Source organism: Taudactylus pleione, unplaced genomic scaffold (assembly GCF_031769625.1).
Source record: "Taudactylus pleione unplaced genomic scaffold, aTauple2 ptg000070l, whole genome shotgun sequence".
Lineage (NCBI taxonomy): Eukaryota > Metazoa > Chordata > Amphibia > Anura > Myobatrachidae > Taudactylus > Taudactylus pleione.
Genome location: NW_028284472.1, coordinates 9806539 through 9824957, shown reverse-complemented (window position 1 = coordinate 9824957; position 18419 = coordinate 9806539). Strand labels below are relative to the sequence as shown.

Genomic DNA, 18419 nt, shown 5'->3' with positions numbered 1-18419 from the left:
ACCACTGACAGTCTGCTGCCGGTCTGCGTGCGAACACGGGTCCGGCGCCTGCGCAGATTCCCGATCATGAGTAATCTGTGTTCAGCAGTGTGCTGGCATGCACTGCTGAATAAGGCCTACAGTAAACTATAGAGAAATGTTTCCACATACCTACTGCAGGGTGCAGGGTGAAGTCATATAGAACGGAGAACGGATATCATATTACAGGTATGTTACGATCATGTGGGTTAAATATTCTCCAAGCACTGAAAGCAGACACATAACTCACTGCAGAAGGACAGGAGAGAGAAGACTGGACAGTACGAGTACATTGTATAATCTACGCAGCTCTCTAAGTAAGAAACCAACTTTGCAGGGTTTGTATAATGCAGTAATTCAGCTTCTTTTCTATGACATTTCAGTGTGTGTCTCATTGAAGGCAGTTCAGTGTAATTCGTATGTATGTCAGTCAGTCACCTGTATATGACAATATAATTACTAGGCTAAAGTGCTCAGATGAGTCTTCATATGTTTGTATATCTGGATGTCCGGTTGTGGACAGATGTGTCCTCACCGACTGGGTGCCCAAACGCCAAATCGCGCGAGACCCCCAGCATGACTGAGATGCTCTGAGATGCGTAGCATACCATATTTCTTTTTACATTTTGCACAGCGTAATGCCACTCGCAGTGTAACAGAGACCCTAGGCTACAACTTTAACCACACTGGAATTGGCTTTACACACGTACAAAGTAGGGGTGTGCACCGGCCACTTTTCGTGTTTTGTGTTTTGGTTTTGGATCTGGATCTTTCTTCGTGTTTTGGATCTGGATTGGTTTTGCCAAAACCACCCTTCGGTGTTTTGGGTTCTGAGTTTTGTGTTTTGGATCTGTATTTTTTTTTAAAAAGCATAAAAACAGCTAAAATCATAGAATGTGTTGATTTTTCTGCTCCTATGCTATTATTAACCTCAAAAACCTTAATTTCCACTCATTTCCAGTCTATTCTGAACACCTCACACCTCACACCTCACAATAGTGTTTTTATGTCCAAAAGGTTGCACCGAGGTAGCTGGATGACTATGCTAAGTGACACGAGTGGGCGGCACAAACACGTGGCCCATCTAGGAGTGACACTGCAGTGGCAGACAGGATGGCAGTTTGAAAAACTAGGCCCCAAACAGTACATAATTCAAAGAAAAAAAAGAGGTGCAAGATGGAATTGTCCTTGGGCCCTCCCACCCACCCTTATGTTGTATAAACAGGACATGCACACTTTAACAAACCAATCATTTCAGCGCCAGGGTCTGCCACAAGACTGTGGCTGAAATGATTGGTTCGTTTGGGCCCCCACAAAACAAGCTGGCAATTAATCTGTCCCTGCACAAACTGGCTCTACGGAGGCAAGATGTCGTCCTCATCCTCATCCACAGATTCCTCACCCTCTTCAGTGTTGTGTACATCCTCATCCTCACAGAGTATTAACTCATCCCTGCTGGAATCCACCACCACAGGTCCCTCTGTACGTTCTGGAGGCTGGTCTCCCTGGAAGAGTTGATAATTCATTTTGATGAACATCATCTTCTCCACATTTTGTGGAAGCAACCTCCTACGCCTTTCGCTGACAAGGTTCCCGGCTGCACTAAACACTCTTTCGGAGTACACACTGGAGGGGGGGCAACTCAGGTAAAATAGAGCCAGTTTGTACAGGGGCCTCCAAATTGCCTCCTTTTCCTGCCAGTACAGGTATGGACTGTCTGACATGCCTACTTGGATTCTGTCACCTATGTAATCCTCCACCATTCTGTCAATGGTGACAGTATCATATGCAGTGACAGTAGACATGTCAGAAATTGTTGCCAGGTCCTTCAGTCCGGACCAGATGTCCAAACTTGGTCCTGCCTGCCCTGCATCACCGCCAATGGGTTGCTTAGGATACCTAAGTTTTTTCCTGGCAGCCCCAGTTGCGGGAGAAAATGAAGAAGGAGCTATTGACGTGTCACGTTCCGCTTCAGCTGACAGTGTTTTCACCAGCAGGTCTTTGCACCTCTGCAGACTTGTGTCGGCCGGAAAGAGAGACACCACATAGGCTTTAAACCTAGGATCGAGCACGGTGGCCAAAATGTAGTGGTCTGATTTCAACAGATTGACCACCCTGGAATCCTGGCAAAGCGAAAGAAGGGCTTCATCCACAAGTCCCACATGCCGAGCAGAATCGCTCTGTCTTAGCTCCTCCTTCACTTTCTCCAGCTGCTTCTGCAAAAGCCTGATGAGGGGAATGACCTGACTCAAGCTGGCAGTGTCTGAACTGACTACACGTGTGGCAAGTTCGAAGGGCTGGAGAACCTTGCACAATACGGAAATCATTCTCCACTGTGCTTGAGTCAGGTGCATACCCCTTCCTTTGCCTATGTCATAGGTGGATGTATAGGCTTGAATGGCCTTTTGCTGCTCCTCCATCCTCTGAAGCATATAGAGGGTTGAGTTCCACCGCATCACAACCTCTTGCTTCAGGTGATGGCGGGGCAGGTTCAAGAGTGTTTGCTGGCGCTCCAGTCTTCGGCACGCAGTCGCTGAATGGCGAAAGTGGGCAGAAATTTTTCGGGCCACCCAAAGCGTCTCCTGCACGTCCCTGTTGCTTTTCAGAAAATTCTGCACCACCAAGTTTATTGTGTGAGCAAAACATGGGACATGCTGGAATTTGCCCAGATGTAATGCCCGCACAATATTGGTGGCGTTGTCAGATATCACAAATCCCCAGGAGAGTCTAAGTGGGGTAAGCCACTGGGTGATGATTTCCCTCAGTTTCTCTAAGAGGTTGTCGGCGGTGTGCCTCTTACTGAAACCGGTGATACACAGCGTAGCCTGCCTTGGAACGAGCTGGCGTTTCTGAGATGCTGCTACTGGTGACGCTGCTGCTGTTGCTGCATAAGGTGATACATCTACCCAGTGGGCTGTCACAGTCAATTAGTCCTTAGTCTACCCTGTTCCACTTGTCCACATGTCCGTGGTTAAGTGGACATTGGGTACAACAGCATTTTTCAGGACACTGAGGACACTTTTTCTGACGTTTCTGTACAGTCTCGGTATCGCCTGCCTAGTGAAGTGGAATCTAGATGGGATTTGGAACCGGGGACACACTACCTCCATCAATTGTCTAAATCCCACTGCACTAATGGCGGATACCGGATGCACGTCTAACACCAACATAGCAGTCAAGGCCTCAGTTATACGTTATGCTTCAGGATGACTGCTGTCGTACTTAAAGGACTGTTGGAGGGTCAATTGTTTAGTAAAAGTAGTGGTCTTCCTACTTCCTCTCTGGGATGATGAACGACTCCCAGCAGCAACAACAGCAGCAGCGACAGCTGGAGGCGTAGCGATGCAGGATCCTCCGGAGGAATCCCGGATAGGAGAGTCAGTCATGCCAGTGACATGGCCTGCAGGACTACTTCCGATCCTGACTAAGGAGGAAATTGACGAGGAGGGAGTTGACGGTGTGGTTTGCAGGTGCTTGGATACAACAGGACAACTGGATTTAGGTATCCCTGGACTGCTTACGGTCTTAGCCAAAGTTTCTGAACTTGACAGTAACTTATTATGAACGCGCTGCAGGTGCCGTATAAGGGAGGATGTTCCTAGGTGGTTAACGTCCCTACCCCTACTTATTCCACCTTTACATATGGTACATATGGCAAGACAGTTGTTGTCCGGATTTGGATAGAAATATTGCCAGACCAAAGAGGTAGAATGTTTGGTCTTCTGCCCAGGCATGACCGTGATGGGCTTTTTCATCCCACGGACAACAACTGTCTCCCCCGGAGCCTGATTTAAACAAACCACATCACATCAGAATCCTCCTCGCCAACTTCCTCCTCAGCGCCAGCTACACCGGTATCCTCATTCTGTTGTACTTCAACAGTGACATCTTCAATTTGCATATCAGCAAGTGGACTGTGGGTGCTCCTTTCAGCACTTGCAGGGGGCGTGCAAATGGTGGAAAGAGCCACCTCTTCCTGTCCAGTGCTGGGAAGGTCAGGCATCGCAACCACCACCACACTTAGACTCTCCTTGGGGATTTGTGATATCTTCTTAGAACGCATAGTTCTTCACTGTGCTTTTGCCAGCTTAACTCTTTTGATTTTTTTAGTGGGAGGAGGGCTTCCATCGTCATGTGAAGCTGAACCACTAGTCATGAACATAGGAAAAGACCTTAGCCATTCCTTGCCACTCCGTGTCGTAAATGGCATATTGGCAAGTTTACGTTTCTCTTCAGATGACTTAAATGTTTTTTTCAAGGTCATTTTCCTGAACTTTGCCATTTGGCATTGTATGTGCCCTCTACTATGACATTGGGCATCGGCCTTGGCAGACGACGTTGATGGCATGTTATCGTCTATGTCATGACTAGTGGCAGCAGCTTCAGCAATAGGAGGAAGTGGTTCTTGATCTTTCTCTATTTTATTTTTATCGGAGAAAGTTTGGTCCTCCATTTATGTTATATCGATTTGATATATACATGCGGCTAAGGCGCACACAAACACAGAAAATATTTTTTTATTTTTGCTGGAGAGTAGTGCACTTTGTGTGTTACACCACTCTTTAAGAACTGAGCCAGCTGGCTCTTTACTTATGGGACCCAGGCGCACGCTTGGCGCTGCTCCTTTGTTGATGCACGTGTGGCTACTGCGCACACAATTCACAAACACAGAAAACATTTTTTTATTTGGTTTGGAGTGTACTTTGGGGGTTACAGCACCCTTTAACGGTCAAGCCAGCCGGCCCTTTACTTATGACACAGGCGCACGCTTGGCACTACTTTGTTGATGCAAGAGCGGCTACTGCGCACACAATTCACAAACACAGAAAATATTTTTTTATTTGGTTTGGACTGGAGTGTACTTTGGGGTTACAGCATCCTTTAACGGTCAAGCCAGCCGGCCCTTTACTTATGACACAGGCGCACGCTTGGCACTACTTTGTTAATGCACGTGCGGCTACTGCGCACACAATTCACAAACACAGAAAATATTTTTTTATTTGGTTTGGAGTGTACTTTGGGGGTAACAGCACCCTTTAACGGTCAAGCCAGCTGGCCCTTTACTTATGACACAGGCGCACGCTTGGCACTACTTTGTTGATGCACGTGCGGCTACTGCGCACACAATTCACAAACACAGAAAATATTTTTTTATTTGGTTTGGAGTGTACTTTGGGGGTTACAGCACCCTTTAACGGTCAAGCCAGCTGGCCCTTTACTTATGACACAGGCGCACGCTTGGCACTACTTTGTTGATGCACGTGCGGCTACTGCGCACACAATTCACAAACACAGGAAAAATATTATTTTTTTAACACTTGGGGGGAGCACCCCTGATGGACAGAGCACCCCCTGGACAACACTACAGCACCCCTTTAGGACTGGGACACTGCACAGGACTTTGGAGTGGACACAGCCCCTATGGACAACTGACTGCACAACACAGTCCAGCCAGCCCCTATGGACTTTGAAGTAGTGGACACAGCCCCTATTAACAACAGCAGCACAGCACAACACAGCCAGCCCCTTTGGACTTTGGAGGAGTGGACACAGCCCCTATGGACAACAGCAGCACAGCACAGCACAACACTACTCTGCACTACACTACACTACACTACACTACACTACACAGCCCAGCCAGCCCAAACTCCCACCCTCCCTCTTCACTGTCCACAGCTGAGTGAGAAAATGGCGCCGACGCGGGTACCTTATATAGGATCCAAAACCTGCGAGACCCGGAAGGCGGGATGATGACGTTTTGCCTCGATTTCAGATCCGAGTCAGGCGGGAAAAGTTGAGCCTGACTCGGATCGGCCTCGGATCGGGGGGGCTCGGGGGGGTTCGGATTTCACAAATCCGAACCCGCTCACCCCTAGTACAAAGTCACAGGTGATGCACAACGGAACTTGGCGTGAGAAATATTTGCGGCCACTGCATCGGAGCCCTTTTTGCACAGATTCAGACTCCGTCGCACACAGATGTACAAGTGTTGTGCACCAAATCCAGTGTAAGCCGGCAATGTAGTTTTGTCGCTTCGATGTATTTTAATTATGCAAATAAGATGTGCACTTTGAGTGGAAAAGTCACACGGGGCCGGAAGCGCCAGTAGGGCTATTCGGCATAAGTGAAGCAACAGTAAAATAAGAGACATCTGTATCACATACCTATCTGTTTTCGTTCAAGTATCCCAAATTGAATCTAATAATATGCACTTACAGTAGGCTGAAGCAAAGCGGCCACATTTATCAACTAATCTAAATACCATCAACATATTTTGTTTAGTATCTCAGTGATACTAATGAATATGCCACTGGTATTCACCATTAGTTACCCCTCCAGCGAGCTCCGACGAGGTCCAGCGACTATTCCCCTCCTCAACAGCATCTTCTCTTCTGTAGCTGGCAGCCTATTGCTGCCAGCGATGGGTTTCTGTGTCATGCACATGACACTTTCACACAGTGGGGACCCGTCAGTGCCTGGAAGACCTTGCTGCTGGATCCCCAATGGCGAGATGGTGAGAGCGATAAAGTGACAAATAGGGTTTATGTATCATTGATAAATGGGGCCCAGAGTTTGCTGTAATTGCACTGGGAATCTCAGATGCAAACTGCTGCAGGCCTGATTCATAGTTCCAATGTATTGCATACAAGTACAATGGTGCGCATAAGCAGAAGGGTCCTGTGTCGTTGCATGCCGATGCCTGATTGACAAGCTGTGGCTATTTGGGGAGGGGAGGGGAGGTGGCCATGTGTCCGTTTTACAAAATGGAGGCGTCTTCCCTACTTTGTAGGCGTGCCTAGGCCAGGGTTTGCATCTTGCGATGCAGATTTCCTGGTCCCAGCAGAGGAGTTCCTGCAACCAATTCTGAGTATGCCTAGTTATTCAGATGGGTGATGGCTGTGACCACAACAGCCAACTGGTGCGATGGTGATGCGATCGGCATCTTCGGACGCAGCACTCAGATCTGCGATTCTGGCAGTTGGCATCTTTTTTCTTCAGGCGCCTTACCATATTTTCACATCACTGCTGCATCCAAAATATGCAGCAGTGAAGTGATCAGCGTACAACTCTGAATCGAATCCCCTCCTCATTCAGTAGAAAAAACTCAATTGTAAGTATCTGCAAAGATGTAGCTATTGGAAGATGCTCCCAATTTACGCAAGGCTTGCATCACATAAACATGCACCCTTATTTTTTATATAACAATATTTTTACATGTTTTATGAATGCAAAATACTGTACGCATTCACTGTTAGCATTTTAAAGAATATATATATATATATACATATATATATTAGGGGTGAGCGGGTTCGGATTTCTGAAATCCGAACCCCCCCGAGCCCCCCCGATCCGAGTCCGATCCGAGTCAGGCTCGACTTTTCCCGCCTGACTCGGATTCTGAAATCGAGGCAAAACGTCATCTTCCCGCCTTCCGAGTCTCGCGGGTTTTGGATCCTATATAAGGTACCCACGTCGGCGCCATTTTCTCACTCGGCTGTGGACAGTGAAGAGGGAGGGTGGGAGTTAGGGCTGTGTAGTGTAGTGTAGTGTAGTGCTGCTGTTGTCCACTACTTCAAAGTCCATAGGGGCTGGCTGTGTTGTGCTGTGCTGCTGTTGTTAATAGGGGCTGTGTCCACTACTTCAAAGTCCATAGGGGCTGGCTGGACTGTGTTGTGCAGTCAGTTCTCCATAGGGGCTGTGTCCACTCCAAAGTCCTGTGCAGTGTCCCAGTCCTAAAGGAGTGCTGTAGTGTTGTCCAGGGGGTGCTCTGTCCATCAGGGGTGCTCCCCCCAAGTGCTAAAAAAAGAATATATTTTCTGTGTTTGTGAATTGTGTGCGCAGTAGCCGCACGTGCATCAACAAAGTAGTGCCAAGCGTGCGCCTGTGTCATAAGTAAAGGGCCGGCTGGCTTGACCGTTAAGGGTGCTGTAACCCCCGAAAGTACACTCCAGTCCAAACCAAAAAAAAAATTATTTTCTGTGTTTGTGAATTGTGTGCGCAGTAGCCGCACGTGCATCAACAAAGTAGTGCCAAGCGTGCGCCTGTGTCATAAGTAAAGGGCCGGCTGGCTTGACCGTTAAGGGTGCTGTAACCCCCGAAAGTACACTCCAGTCCAAACCAAAAAAAAAATTATTTTCTGTGTTTGTGAATTGTGTGCGCAGTAGCCGCACGTGCATCAACAAAGTAGTGCCAAGCGTGCGCCTGTGTCATAAGTAAAGGGCCGGCTGGCTTGACCGTTAAGGGTGCTGTAACCCCCGAAAGTACACTCCAGTCCAAACCAAAAAAAAAATTATTTTCTGTGTTTGTGAATTGTGTGCGCAGTAGCCGCACGTGCATCAACAAAGTAGTGCCAAGCGTGCGCCTGTGTCATAAGTAAAGGGCCGGCTGGCTTGACCGTTAAGGGTGCTGTAACCCCCGAAAGTACACTCCAGTCCAAACCAAAAAAAAAATTATTTTCTGTGTTTGTGAATTGTGTGCGCAGTAGCCGCACGTGCATCAACAAAGTAGTGCCAAGCGTGCGCCTGTGTCATAAGTAAAGGGCCGGCTGGCTTGACCGTTAAGGGTGCTGTAACCCCCGAAAGTACACTCCAGTCCAAACCTAAAAAAAAATTATTTTCTGTGTTTGTGAATTGTGTGCGCAGTAGCCGCACGTGCATCAACAAAGTAGTGCCAAGCGTGCGCCTGTGTCATAAGTAAAGGGCCAGCTGGCTTGACCATTAAAGGGTGCTGTAACCCCCGAAAGTACTCTCCAGTCCAAACCAAAAAAAAATTATTTTCTGTGTTTGTGAATTGTGTGCGCAGTAGCCGCACGTGCATCAACAAAGTAGTGCCAAGCGTGCGCCTGTGTCATAAGTAAAGGGCCGGCTGGCTTGACCGTTAAGGGTGCTGTAACCCCCGAAAGTACACTCCAGTCCAAACCAAAAAAAAAATTATTTTCTGTGTTTGTGAATTGTGTGCGCAGTAGCCGCACGTGCATCAACAAAGTAGTGCCAAGCGTGCGCCTGTGTCATAAGTAAAGGGCCGGCTGGCTTGACCGTTAAGGGTGCTGTAACCCCCGAAAGTACACTCCAGTCCAAACCTAAAAAAAAATTATTTTCTGTGTTTGTGAATTGTGTGCGCAGTAGCCGCACGTGCATCAACAAAGTAGTGCCAAGCGTGCGCCTGTGTCATAAGTAAAGGGCCGGCTGGCTTGACCGTTAAAGGGTGCTGTAACCCCCGAAAGTACACTCCAGTCCAAACCAAAAAAAAATTATTTTCTGTGTTTGTGAATTGTGTGCGCAGTAGCCGCACGTGCATCAACAAAGTAGTGCCAAGCGTGCGCCTGTGTCATAAGTAAAGGGCCGGCTGGCTTGACCGTTAAGGGTGCTGTAACCCCCGAAAGTACACTCCAGTCCAAACCAAAAAAAAAATTATTTTCTGTGTTTGTGAATTGTGTGCGCAGTAGCCGCACGTGCATCAACAAAGTAGTGCCAAGCGTGCACCTGTGTCATAAGTAAAGGGCCGGCTGGCTTGACCGTTAAGGGTGCTGTAACCCCCGAAAGTACACTCCAGTCCAAACCAAAAAAAAAATTATTTTCTGTGTTTGTGAATTGTGTGCGCAGTAGCCGCACGTGCATCAACAAAGTAGTGCCAAGCGTGCACCTGTGTCATAAGTAAAGGGCCAGCTGGCTTGACCGTTAAGGGTGCTGTAACCCCCGAAAGTACACTCCAGTCCAAACCAAAAAAAAAATTATTTTCTGTGTTTGTGAATTGTGTGCACTGTGGCTGCACGTGCATCAACAAAGGAGCAGCGCCAAGCGTGCGCCTGTGTCCCATAAGTAAAGAGCCGGCTGGCTCATTTCTTAAAGGGTGGTGTAACCCACAAAGTGCACTACTCTCCAGCAAAAATAAAATAATATTTTCTGTGTTTGTGTGCGCTTTAGCCGCACGTATATATATCAATATAACATAAATGGAGGACCAAACTTTCTCCGATAAAAAGAAAATAGGGAAAGATCAAGAACCTCTTCCTCCTAGTGCTGTTGCTGCTGCTGGGAGTTGTTCATCATCCCAGAGAGGAAGTAGGAACATCACTACTTTTACTAAACAATTGACCCTCCAACAGTCCCTAGCGATGAGGATGAAGTACGACAGCAGTCATCCTGAAGCAAAACGTATAACTGAGGCCTTGACTGCTATGTTGGTGTTAGACGTGCGTCCGGTATCCGACATTAGTGCAGTGGGATTTAGACAATTGATGGAGGTAGTGTGTCCTCGGTTCCAAATCCCGTCTAGATTCCACCTGCATCCTCAAAGCAGCAGCGACAAGCGTGCGTCTGTCTGTTAAAGGGTGGTGACACCCTCAAAGTGTTCTACACAAACAATTAAAATATTGTTCTTTTTTTTTCGGTCTTTGTGAAATGTGTGGGCTGTAGCCTCACCTGCATCCTTAAAGCAGCAGCGACAAGCGTGCGTCTGTCTGTTAAAGGGTGGTGTAACTCTCAAAGTGTTCCAAAAAATAAAAAACTATTTTTTTAATGTGTTTGTGACTTGTGTGCGATGTAGCCACACTTGCATCCTCAAAGCAGCAGCGACAAGCGTGCGTCTGTCTGTTAAAGGGTGGTGACACCCTCAAAGTGTGCTACACAAACAATTAAAATATTGTTCTTTTTTTTTTGGTCTTTGTGAAATGTGTGGGCTGTAGCCACACCTGCATCCTTAAAGCAGCAGCGACAAGCGTGCGTCTGTCTGTTAAAGGGTGGTGACACCCTCAAAGTGTGCTACACAAACAATTAAAATATTGTTCTTTTTTCTGTCTTTGTGAATTGTGTGGGCTGTAGCCGCACCTGCATCCTTAAAGCAGCAGCGACAAGCGTGCGTCTGTCTGTTAAAGGGTGGTGACACCCTCAAAGTGTGCTACACAAACAATTAAAATATTGTTCTTTTTTCTGTCTTTGTGAATTGTGTGGGCTGTAGCCGCACCTGCATCCTTAAAGCAGCAGCGACAAGCGTGCGTCTGTCTGTTAAAGGGTGGTGTAACTCTCAAAGTGTTCCAAAAAATAAAAAACTATTTTTTTAATGTGTTTGTGACTTGTGTGCGATGTAGCCACACTTGCATCCTTAAAGCAGCAGCGACAAGCGTGCGTCTGTCTGTTAAAGGGTGGTGTAACTCTCAAAGTGTTCCAAAAAATAAAAAACTATTTTTTTTATGTGTTTGTGACTTGTGTGCGATGTAGCCACACTTGCATCCTCAAAGCAGCAGCGACAAGCGTGCGTCTGTCTGTTAAAGGGTGGTGACACCCTCAAAGTGTGCTACAGAAACAATTAAAATATTGTTCTTTTTTTTCTGTCTATGTGAATTGTGTGGGCTGTAGCCGCACCTGCATCCTTAAAGCAGCAGCGACAAGCATGCGTCTGTCTGTTAAAGGGTGATGACACCTCAAAGTGTTCTACACAAACAATTAAAATATTGTTCTTTTTTTTTTCGGTCTTTGTGAAATGTGTGGGCTGTAGCCGCACCTGCATCCTTAAAGCAGCAGCGACAAGCGTGCGTCTGTCTGTTAAAGGGTGGTGACACCTCAAAGTGTTCTACACAAACAATTAAAATATTCTTCTTCTTTTTTCTGTCTTTGTGAATTGTGTGGGCTGTAGCCGCACTTGCATCCTCAAAGCAGCAGCGACAAGCTTGCGTCTGTCTGTTAAAGGGTGGTGTAACCCTCAAAGTGTGCTCCACAAACAATAAAAATATTCTTTTTTTTTTTCTGTCTTTGTGAATTGTGTGGGCTGTAGCCGCACTTGAATCCTCAAAGCAGCAGCGACAAGCGTGCGTCTGTCTGTTAAAGGATTACATCGGTGACAGCATCCAAGTAGGCATGTCAGACAGTCCGTACCTGTACTGGCAGGAAAAAGAAGCAATTTGGAGGTCCCTGTACAAACTGGCTCTATTTTACCTGAGTTGCCCCCCCTCCAGTGTGTACTCCGAAAGAGTGTTTAGTGCAACCGGGAACCTTGTCAGCGAAAGGCGTAGGAGGTTGCTTCCACAAAATGTGGAGAAGATGATGTTCATAAAATGAATTATCAACTCTTCCAGGGAGACCAGCCTCCAGAACGTACAGAGGGACCTGTGGTTCCAGCAGGGACGAATTAATACTCTGTGAGGATGAGGATGTACACACTGAAGAGGGTGAGGAATCGGTGGATGAGGAGGATGAGGATGACATCTTGCCTCCGTAGAGCCAGTTTGTGCAGGGACACATTAATTGCCAGCTTGTTTTGTGGGGGCCCAAACAAACCAATCATTTCAGCCACAGTTGTGTGGCAGACCCTGGCGCTGAAATGATTGATTTGTTAAAGTGTGCATGTCCTGTTTATACAACATAAGGGTGGGTGGGAGGGCCCAAGGACAATTCCATCTTGCACTTCTTTTTTTTCTTTGCATTATGTACAGTTTGGGGCCTAGTTTTTCTAACTGCCATCCTGTCTGCCACTGCAGTGTCACTCCTAGATGGGTCACGTGTTTGTGCCGCCCACTCGTGTCGCTTAGCATAGTCATCCAGCTACCTCGGTGCAACCTTTTGGACATGAAAACACTATTGTGAGGTGTGAGGTGTTCAGAATAGACTGGAAATGAGTGGAAATTAAGGTTATTGAGGTTAATAATAGCATAGGAGCAGAGAAACCAACAAATTCTGTGATTTTAGCTGTTTTTATGCTTTTTTTAAAAAAAATACAGATCCAAAACACAAAACCCAGAACCCAAAACACGGAAGGGTGGTTTTGGCAAAACCAATCCAGATCCAAAACACGAAGAAAGATCCAGATCCAAAACCAAAACACAAAACACGAAAAGTGGCCGGTGCACACCCCTAATATATATATACACACACACACACACACATATATATATATATATATATATATATATAAAAACATTTTCCTTTACAGCAGTATAATTCCCATATTAAAAAAAAACAGCCAAACCAGACACTTGAGCCCCTCGTTCAGTCTATTGGTATAAATATAGATACCCTATACATGCCCCCTAAATTTTCTTTTCTGTTTACTCTTTATATTTAACACTATGACACGCACATACACACATATATATATATATATATATATATATATATTACTATTTCAACTTACTAAAACAGTACGACATAAAAGTGAATACGTACAAGTGAGGACAATCTTGTATAAGTACACATACAACGTCACTATATAAAATCCAGTGTCATCGGTATGGTGGTGCCTCTAGAATTTTTCTGATCCTCTGTCCAGGCCTTAAAAATTGCTTTGAGTCCTGTCTGCTGGCTTCTGCTCTCAATCACATCAAGCTAAGCAACAGGGGTTAGTGGAGCATGTGCTGGTCTCCTCCAATCAGGTCTCAGCATGCCCTACTCTTACCCCTAGTGCACAGACTAATTTAACAGAGGGACCTTAGGGATTTGAATCACCCACACGCCAGTGATCGAAAAACAGTGGGCGAGATGCATGAGACTCAGAATCAGGCCCATAAAGTACCCATGAAATTATGCCCATAGAAAAAAGTGCATTTACATATCTGTATTCAGTCAGACACTTCTTCAGATGTATCCAGCTCAAACACAGTAGCAAATGTGCAAGACATACGTCATGTATTATACAAGTTTATGCTTACAGGGCACCACACAACAGCATAGCACAGATGCGACAGTGTTTGCTATAAATGTTAAAATCGCATTTTCACTATAATCTGTAACTAAATAAAACATCAAATACAAATTAAATTAAATACAAACATTTGCTATTTTCCCCTTGGAAAATCAAATGGTAATATTCTTTCCTGTCGTAGTCCAAATGCAAATGTCAATGCTCATAGACGGCCTCAATGTTATATGTTACTAGCTGAAGTATCCGGTATTACCTGGGTTTAAATCTTCAAGTTATTAAGTTTTCAAAGAGTTGGATGTAACTGTCAACATTTTAAAAATAATTAGCTTAAAAATAATTAGCTGCTTAGAAGCTCTTCCATAACACACATTAGGAAAGTTCTGCCTGGCGCAAACCACCATGAGGTCTGAACAGGACCCCAACCAATCCATCCCAGACCAATTGCCACCCCTCTGTGAAGTTTTCATCAAAATCTATCCAGTGGAAGGCCCAGAAAAGGCTCCTCCTCAGTCAAAGTTCTACCCAATTTTCATGAACTGGAGGTCAGGTGGGAACCTCAACCCCATAGTATGTCTTCTGGGGTCCAATGTTACCACTCTGTGAAGTTTTTGTCCAAATCCATCCAGTGGAAGGCTCAGAACAGGCTCTCTGACTCAAAGTTCTGCCCAGCGTACATCAATGAGAGGTCCAACTGGGATTCAAACCCCTCAAAAACCTGGCCAGTACCCAACTGGACCATCTCGCATTGGTTGCATCTGAATCATTGCAGGGGTGTTCAAATGCATAACCGGACAGACAAACAAACAGACCAATTTATTTTATATATAAGATAGCTGAAGAACCCGGCATTGCCCGGGTTTAAATCTTCAAGTTATTAGGTTAGACATCCCAGACCAATTGCCACCCCTCTGTGAAGTTTTCATCCAAATCCATCCAGAGGAAGGTCCAGAACAGTTTCCCTGGGTAAAAGTTCTGCCCAGCATACACCAACGGGAGGTCTAACTGGGACCAATCTTCAAGTAATTAAGTTAGGCATTACAGACCAATGTCCAGGCATCCCAGACCAATTGCCACCACTCTGTGACGTTTTCCTCCAAATGGAAGGCCCAGAACAGGCTCCCCAGGTCAAAGTTCTGCCCAGTGTACACCAACGAGAAATCCGACTGGTACCTCAACCCTCCTAAAACCTGGCCATCTTGTGCTGATTTCATCCCAATTGGCGCAGGGGTGTCCGATTGCATAACCGAACAGACAAACAAACAGACCAATACATTTTATATATACAATAATATTTAATATTGCTTAATATTAAAGATGTCCAGTTCGATTCTCCAGAAATCCAAATCCACCCAAATTTCATGAATCTGGACAGATCCAAGTCGCGGTTCTTCTCTTCTAAGGAGAATCAGAGAGATCTGAGTCATGGTTCTGATCTTCCTGCGTTTCAGAATTCGGATTTTAAATCCGAATTTTGGGTTTTGGAATGCAAAAATTACATTATTTTAGTGGTTTTAAAATTTTTTACCAATTTTATTTTTTTTTAAAGAAAAAAAAAGATCCAAAATCAAAAACCCTGAGGGTGGTTTTGCAAAACCAAAACATGAAGATTGAATTCAAAGCCAAAACCAAAACATTGTGGTCTCTGCTTAGTATAATTATACTTTAATTTGGTCTCCCTGATATATTCATAAAATAATATTGCCCCCATAAGATAAATATTCTGACTGTTTGGGATGCCGCTGTCTGTTTCTGACTGGCAGCATCCCGACCGTCAGGTTCACGAACCCAACCCTAACAGAGCATGGTCTCTAATGTGAGCGATTAAAAGTCTAATTTTGCAACCAGTTATCCGACACCCCCAAAACATTCCCATGAGACAGTGAATCTAATTGCATCTGAATAGCCACCTCCCAGTCACCGACCAGGAACGCCCAATACATTTACGGTACATTAATGAGACCAAGTGACTCAATCGCTACTGCACCTCTGTGTGTACACTCCATGGTACATTTGTGCTATGCAACTTTTGAGCTTCTTAGACGCATGAGCAGTTAAAAACATTGATAATTTGCACAAATATCGGCATTGTCTGCAACTCAGAAGAATAAGGTTCAAGTTCCTTATTTATACTGTAGTAAAGCACTATATAGCAACTTTGAACTTTCATAAGGTTACATGATAAAACCACTAGATGATGTGTACCTAGCCTGACATTGCCAGAGATGAAACCCAGCATGAGAGCAGGCATCGGCAATTGCTTGCACATTTGCCGATGCGGGCAGCATTCGGCAGCGTGGCCCTCGCTAACGACATCCCTCGTCAGCTCTGCATGTAGGGATGATGAAGGATGTTGCTGATGACATGCGGGAGCACATTTTCAGCGACATAGTGGGAACACACTAGACAATGTGTCCGATATGTCGCTCCGATCCGCCAGATTGGATGACATATCGTCTAGTGTGTACCCGGCATAACTCCAAACAAAAGACTTTATTACATTACAGCCATCCACAGGGGCATCTACATTCACTTCTCTCCGGTGTCAAAACACATGGGGGTCAAAAGAAAGCTCTTTGCCTATTCTTCGGAATGTATATGGATGATACCTATCTAATTGTATAATTAAAGACCTATGTTTTGTCTTTCCTCCACAGATTTTACAGAAGACTTTGATTGCCATGGACCCTGTCACAGTTGTTCTGACCGCTGTAGTCATCCTATTTATTACCTATGTCTTTATCAATCGTAAACAAAACAAATACAAAAATTTCCCACCGGGACCAAAGCCGTTACCCATCATTGGAAATATACACATGATCGACATGGCAAAGCCTCATAGAACATTTATAAAGGTAATACAGCACTTTTGCTAAATGACCACAAGATGATTTATGTCTACAATTAACATAAATATACCTGTAAAGAAAAACAAGTTTCATCTACTAGTGCAGAAGGGACTACGTGGGAATTTAAATATTGATCAATTAAAGTGAGTACATTAAATTCTCACATTCTTTATACTAGGGGAAATGTGCCATAATTAAGTTAAATTTACTATACTAAACTTCAAATGGAAAGTAATTAATTGTGTAAGAGGCTAGAAATTAAGATTGGTAATCTGTCTGAAAGAAGGACATTCGGCCTGATGGGGGATAAACCCTCAGGATATTAGATCTGTGTTTGAGTCAGGTAGTGAGCTTTACTAAATTAGTTTCTATATTAAGGTCTGTTTCCCTGATGGCAGTCTCTGCTTCAAGACATCCCTTTCCTCCCTCCCTATTTGTGTTTGTTTGTCTCTTGGTAGCAGGAGTGAGCGTGAGAGGATCAATGATGTCATACTAACAGTGGGATATTCTCTTTCTCAGAAGGTCACCTTCTGACCAAGGGGGTCGCTGCAGTGTCTTTGGACAATGCTACAGTCTCCTGCCGGCATCACAGATCCCAGTACTGCATCTAAAGATGCAGCATCGGATCACCACTGGGCAGTCATTGGCGGTGGTCGCAGACATCAGTCATCTCAGTAAGCCTAATCTTACTCAGGATGGCCCCCGGAACTCCTCGGCCAGGGCCAGTAAATCTGCATCGGAAGAAACAGAACCTGAGTCGGTACACCTACAAAATGGTGGCGATGTGCTGCCCACCGCCAAATAACTGCAGCCTGTCAATCAGGTGGCACTGAGTGTGATGATGTAGGACCCTTTTTGCACTTGCGACAATGAAGGACCCTTTTTGCACTTGTGCATCAGGTTTAAATACAATGAAGAATCAGACCCTTAGATTGTATACAAAGGGTATCAACCTTGCCAGGAGAGTCATCCATTAGATATGATAAATTGGAGTAGCTGGAAACCATTACCTGGCACTTTTTGGGCATATGGGTGGCTGTTCTGGATTGCCTGGCTTGATAGTAGTGGACTGACCTGCTCACGTTCTCCTTGCTATCATATAAGATATAGGCCCTGATTCAGACCCACTCGCAAGCGGCTGTCCGCTCGCAAGTGGGTCGATGGTGTGCTCTGCGCATGTGCACGACGGCGGGAGCTCCGTCGTGCGCATGCGCCAGACGCAACGAGCGAAGGACTTTCCTTCGCTCGTTGTGTCTGATCAAAGGGGGCGTGCTGTCGATGTTGATTGACAGCACGCCCCCTTTGGTGGGCGTGCCGGGGGCGTGCCTCCCTGACGGGGGCGTTCCCACGGGAACGCCTCCCGTCAGAAGCCGGCCCACTGACATCACTAGTGATGTCAGTGGGAGTGATTTTGGCTCTGATAGAGCCAAAATCACTCCGGGGCTTGCGGTTGAAAACCTCAACCGCAGGCTCCGGCTCGCAGTTTCGATGGTCGCGATGGTCACGACCATCGCGACCATCAAACTGCACGCTTGTATAGGCTTGAGGGCCATAGTTATTACTGTCATCAAAAAATTTGATGACCAAACTTAGCATTAGCTCTTGTCCATGTGATAATTACAGTTCATGTTTGTATTGCACTGTCTAGCAGAACATAGCCGGCATATGCCATTAAGGGGTTTAACACTTAGCTTTGTTGTTTGCCATCCTAAGTAAAGACACAATATTAATAGGATGTCTTACTTCCACATTCATAATGGTTTGACCCAGTATGGAAATAATGTGCTCTTCATCCTTAGCTGTCAAGAAATGAATCTTGACAGTTGGAAATGCAACCGCTCATACTAGGGATAAAATGAAGTCCAGACCCTAACTTGCACAGTCCTAGGTTTTATATATATCCACTGGAAGTTTGTGTTGTTA

General features: G+C 45.5%; 1 protein-coding gene across 1 annotated transcript in view; it reads left to right on the top strand.

Moving 5' to 3' along the window:
* The first annotated feature begins 272 nt into the window (after positions 1 to 272).
* LOC148533760 (cytochrome P450 2C5-like) overlaps positions 273 to 18419 on the top strand; it is a 56531-nt gene continuing 38384 nt past the window's right edge. The window contains exons 1-2 of the mRNA XM_088467247.1: positions 273 to 335; positions 16305 to 16502. Coding sequence (XP_088323373.1) covers positions 16329 to 16502 — 174 coding nt within the window. The 5' untranslated portion in view covers positions 273 to 335; positions 16305 to 16328. The remainder of the gene's footprint in view (positions 336 to 16304; positions 16503 to 18419) is intronic.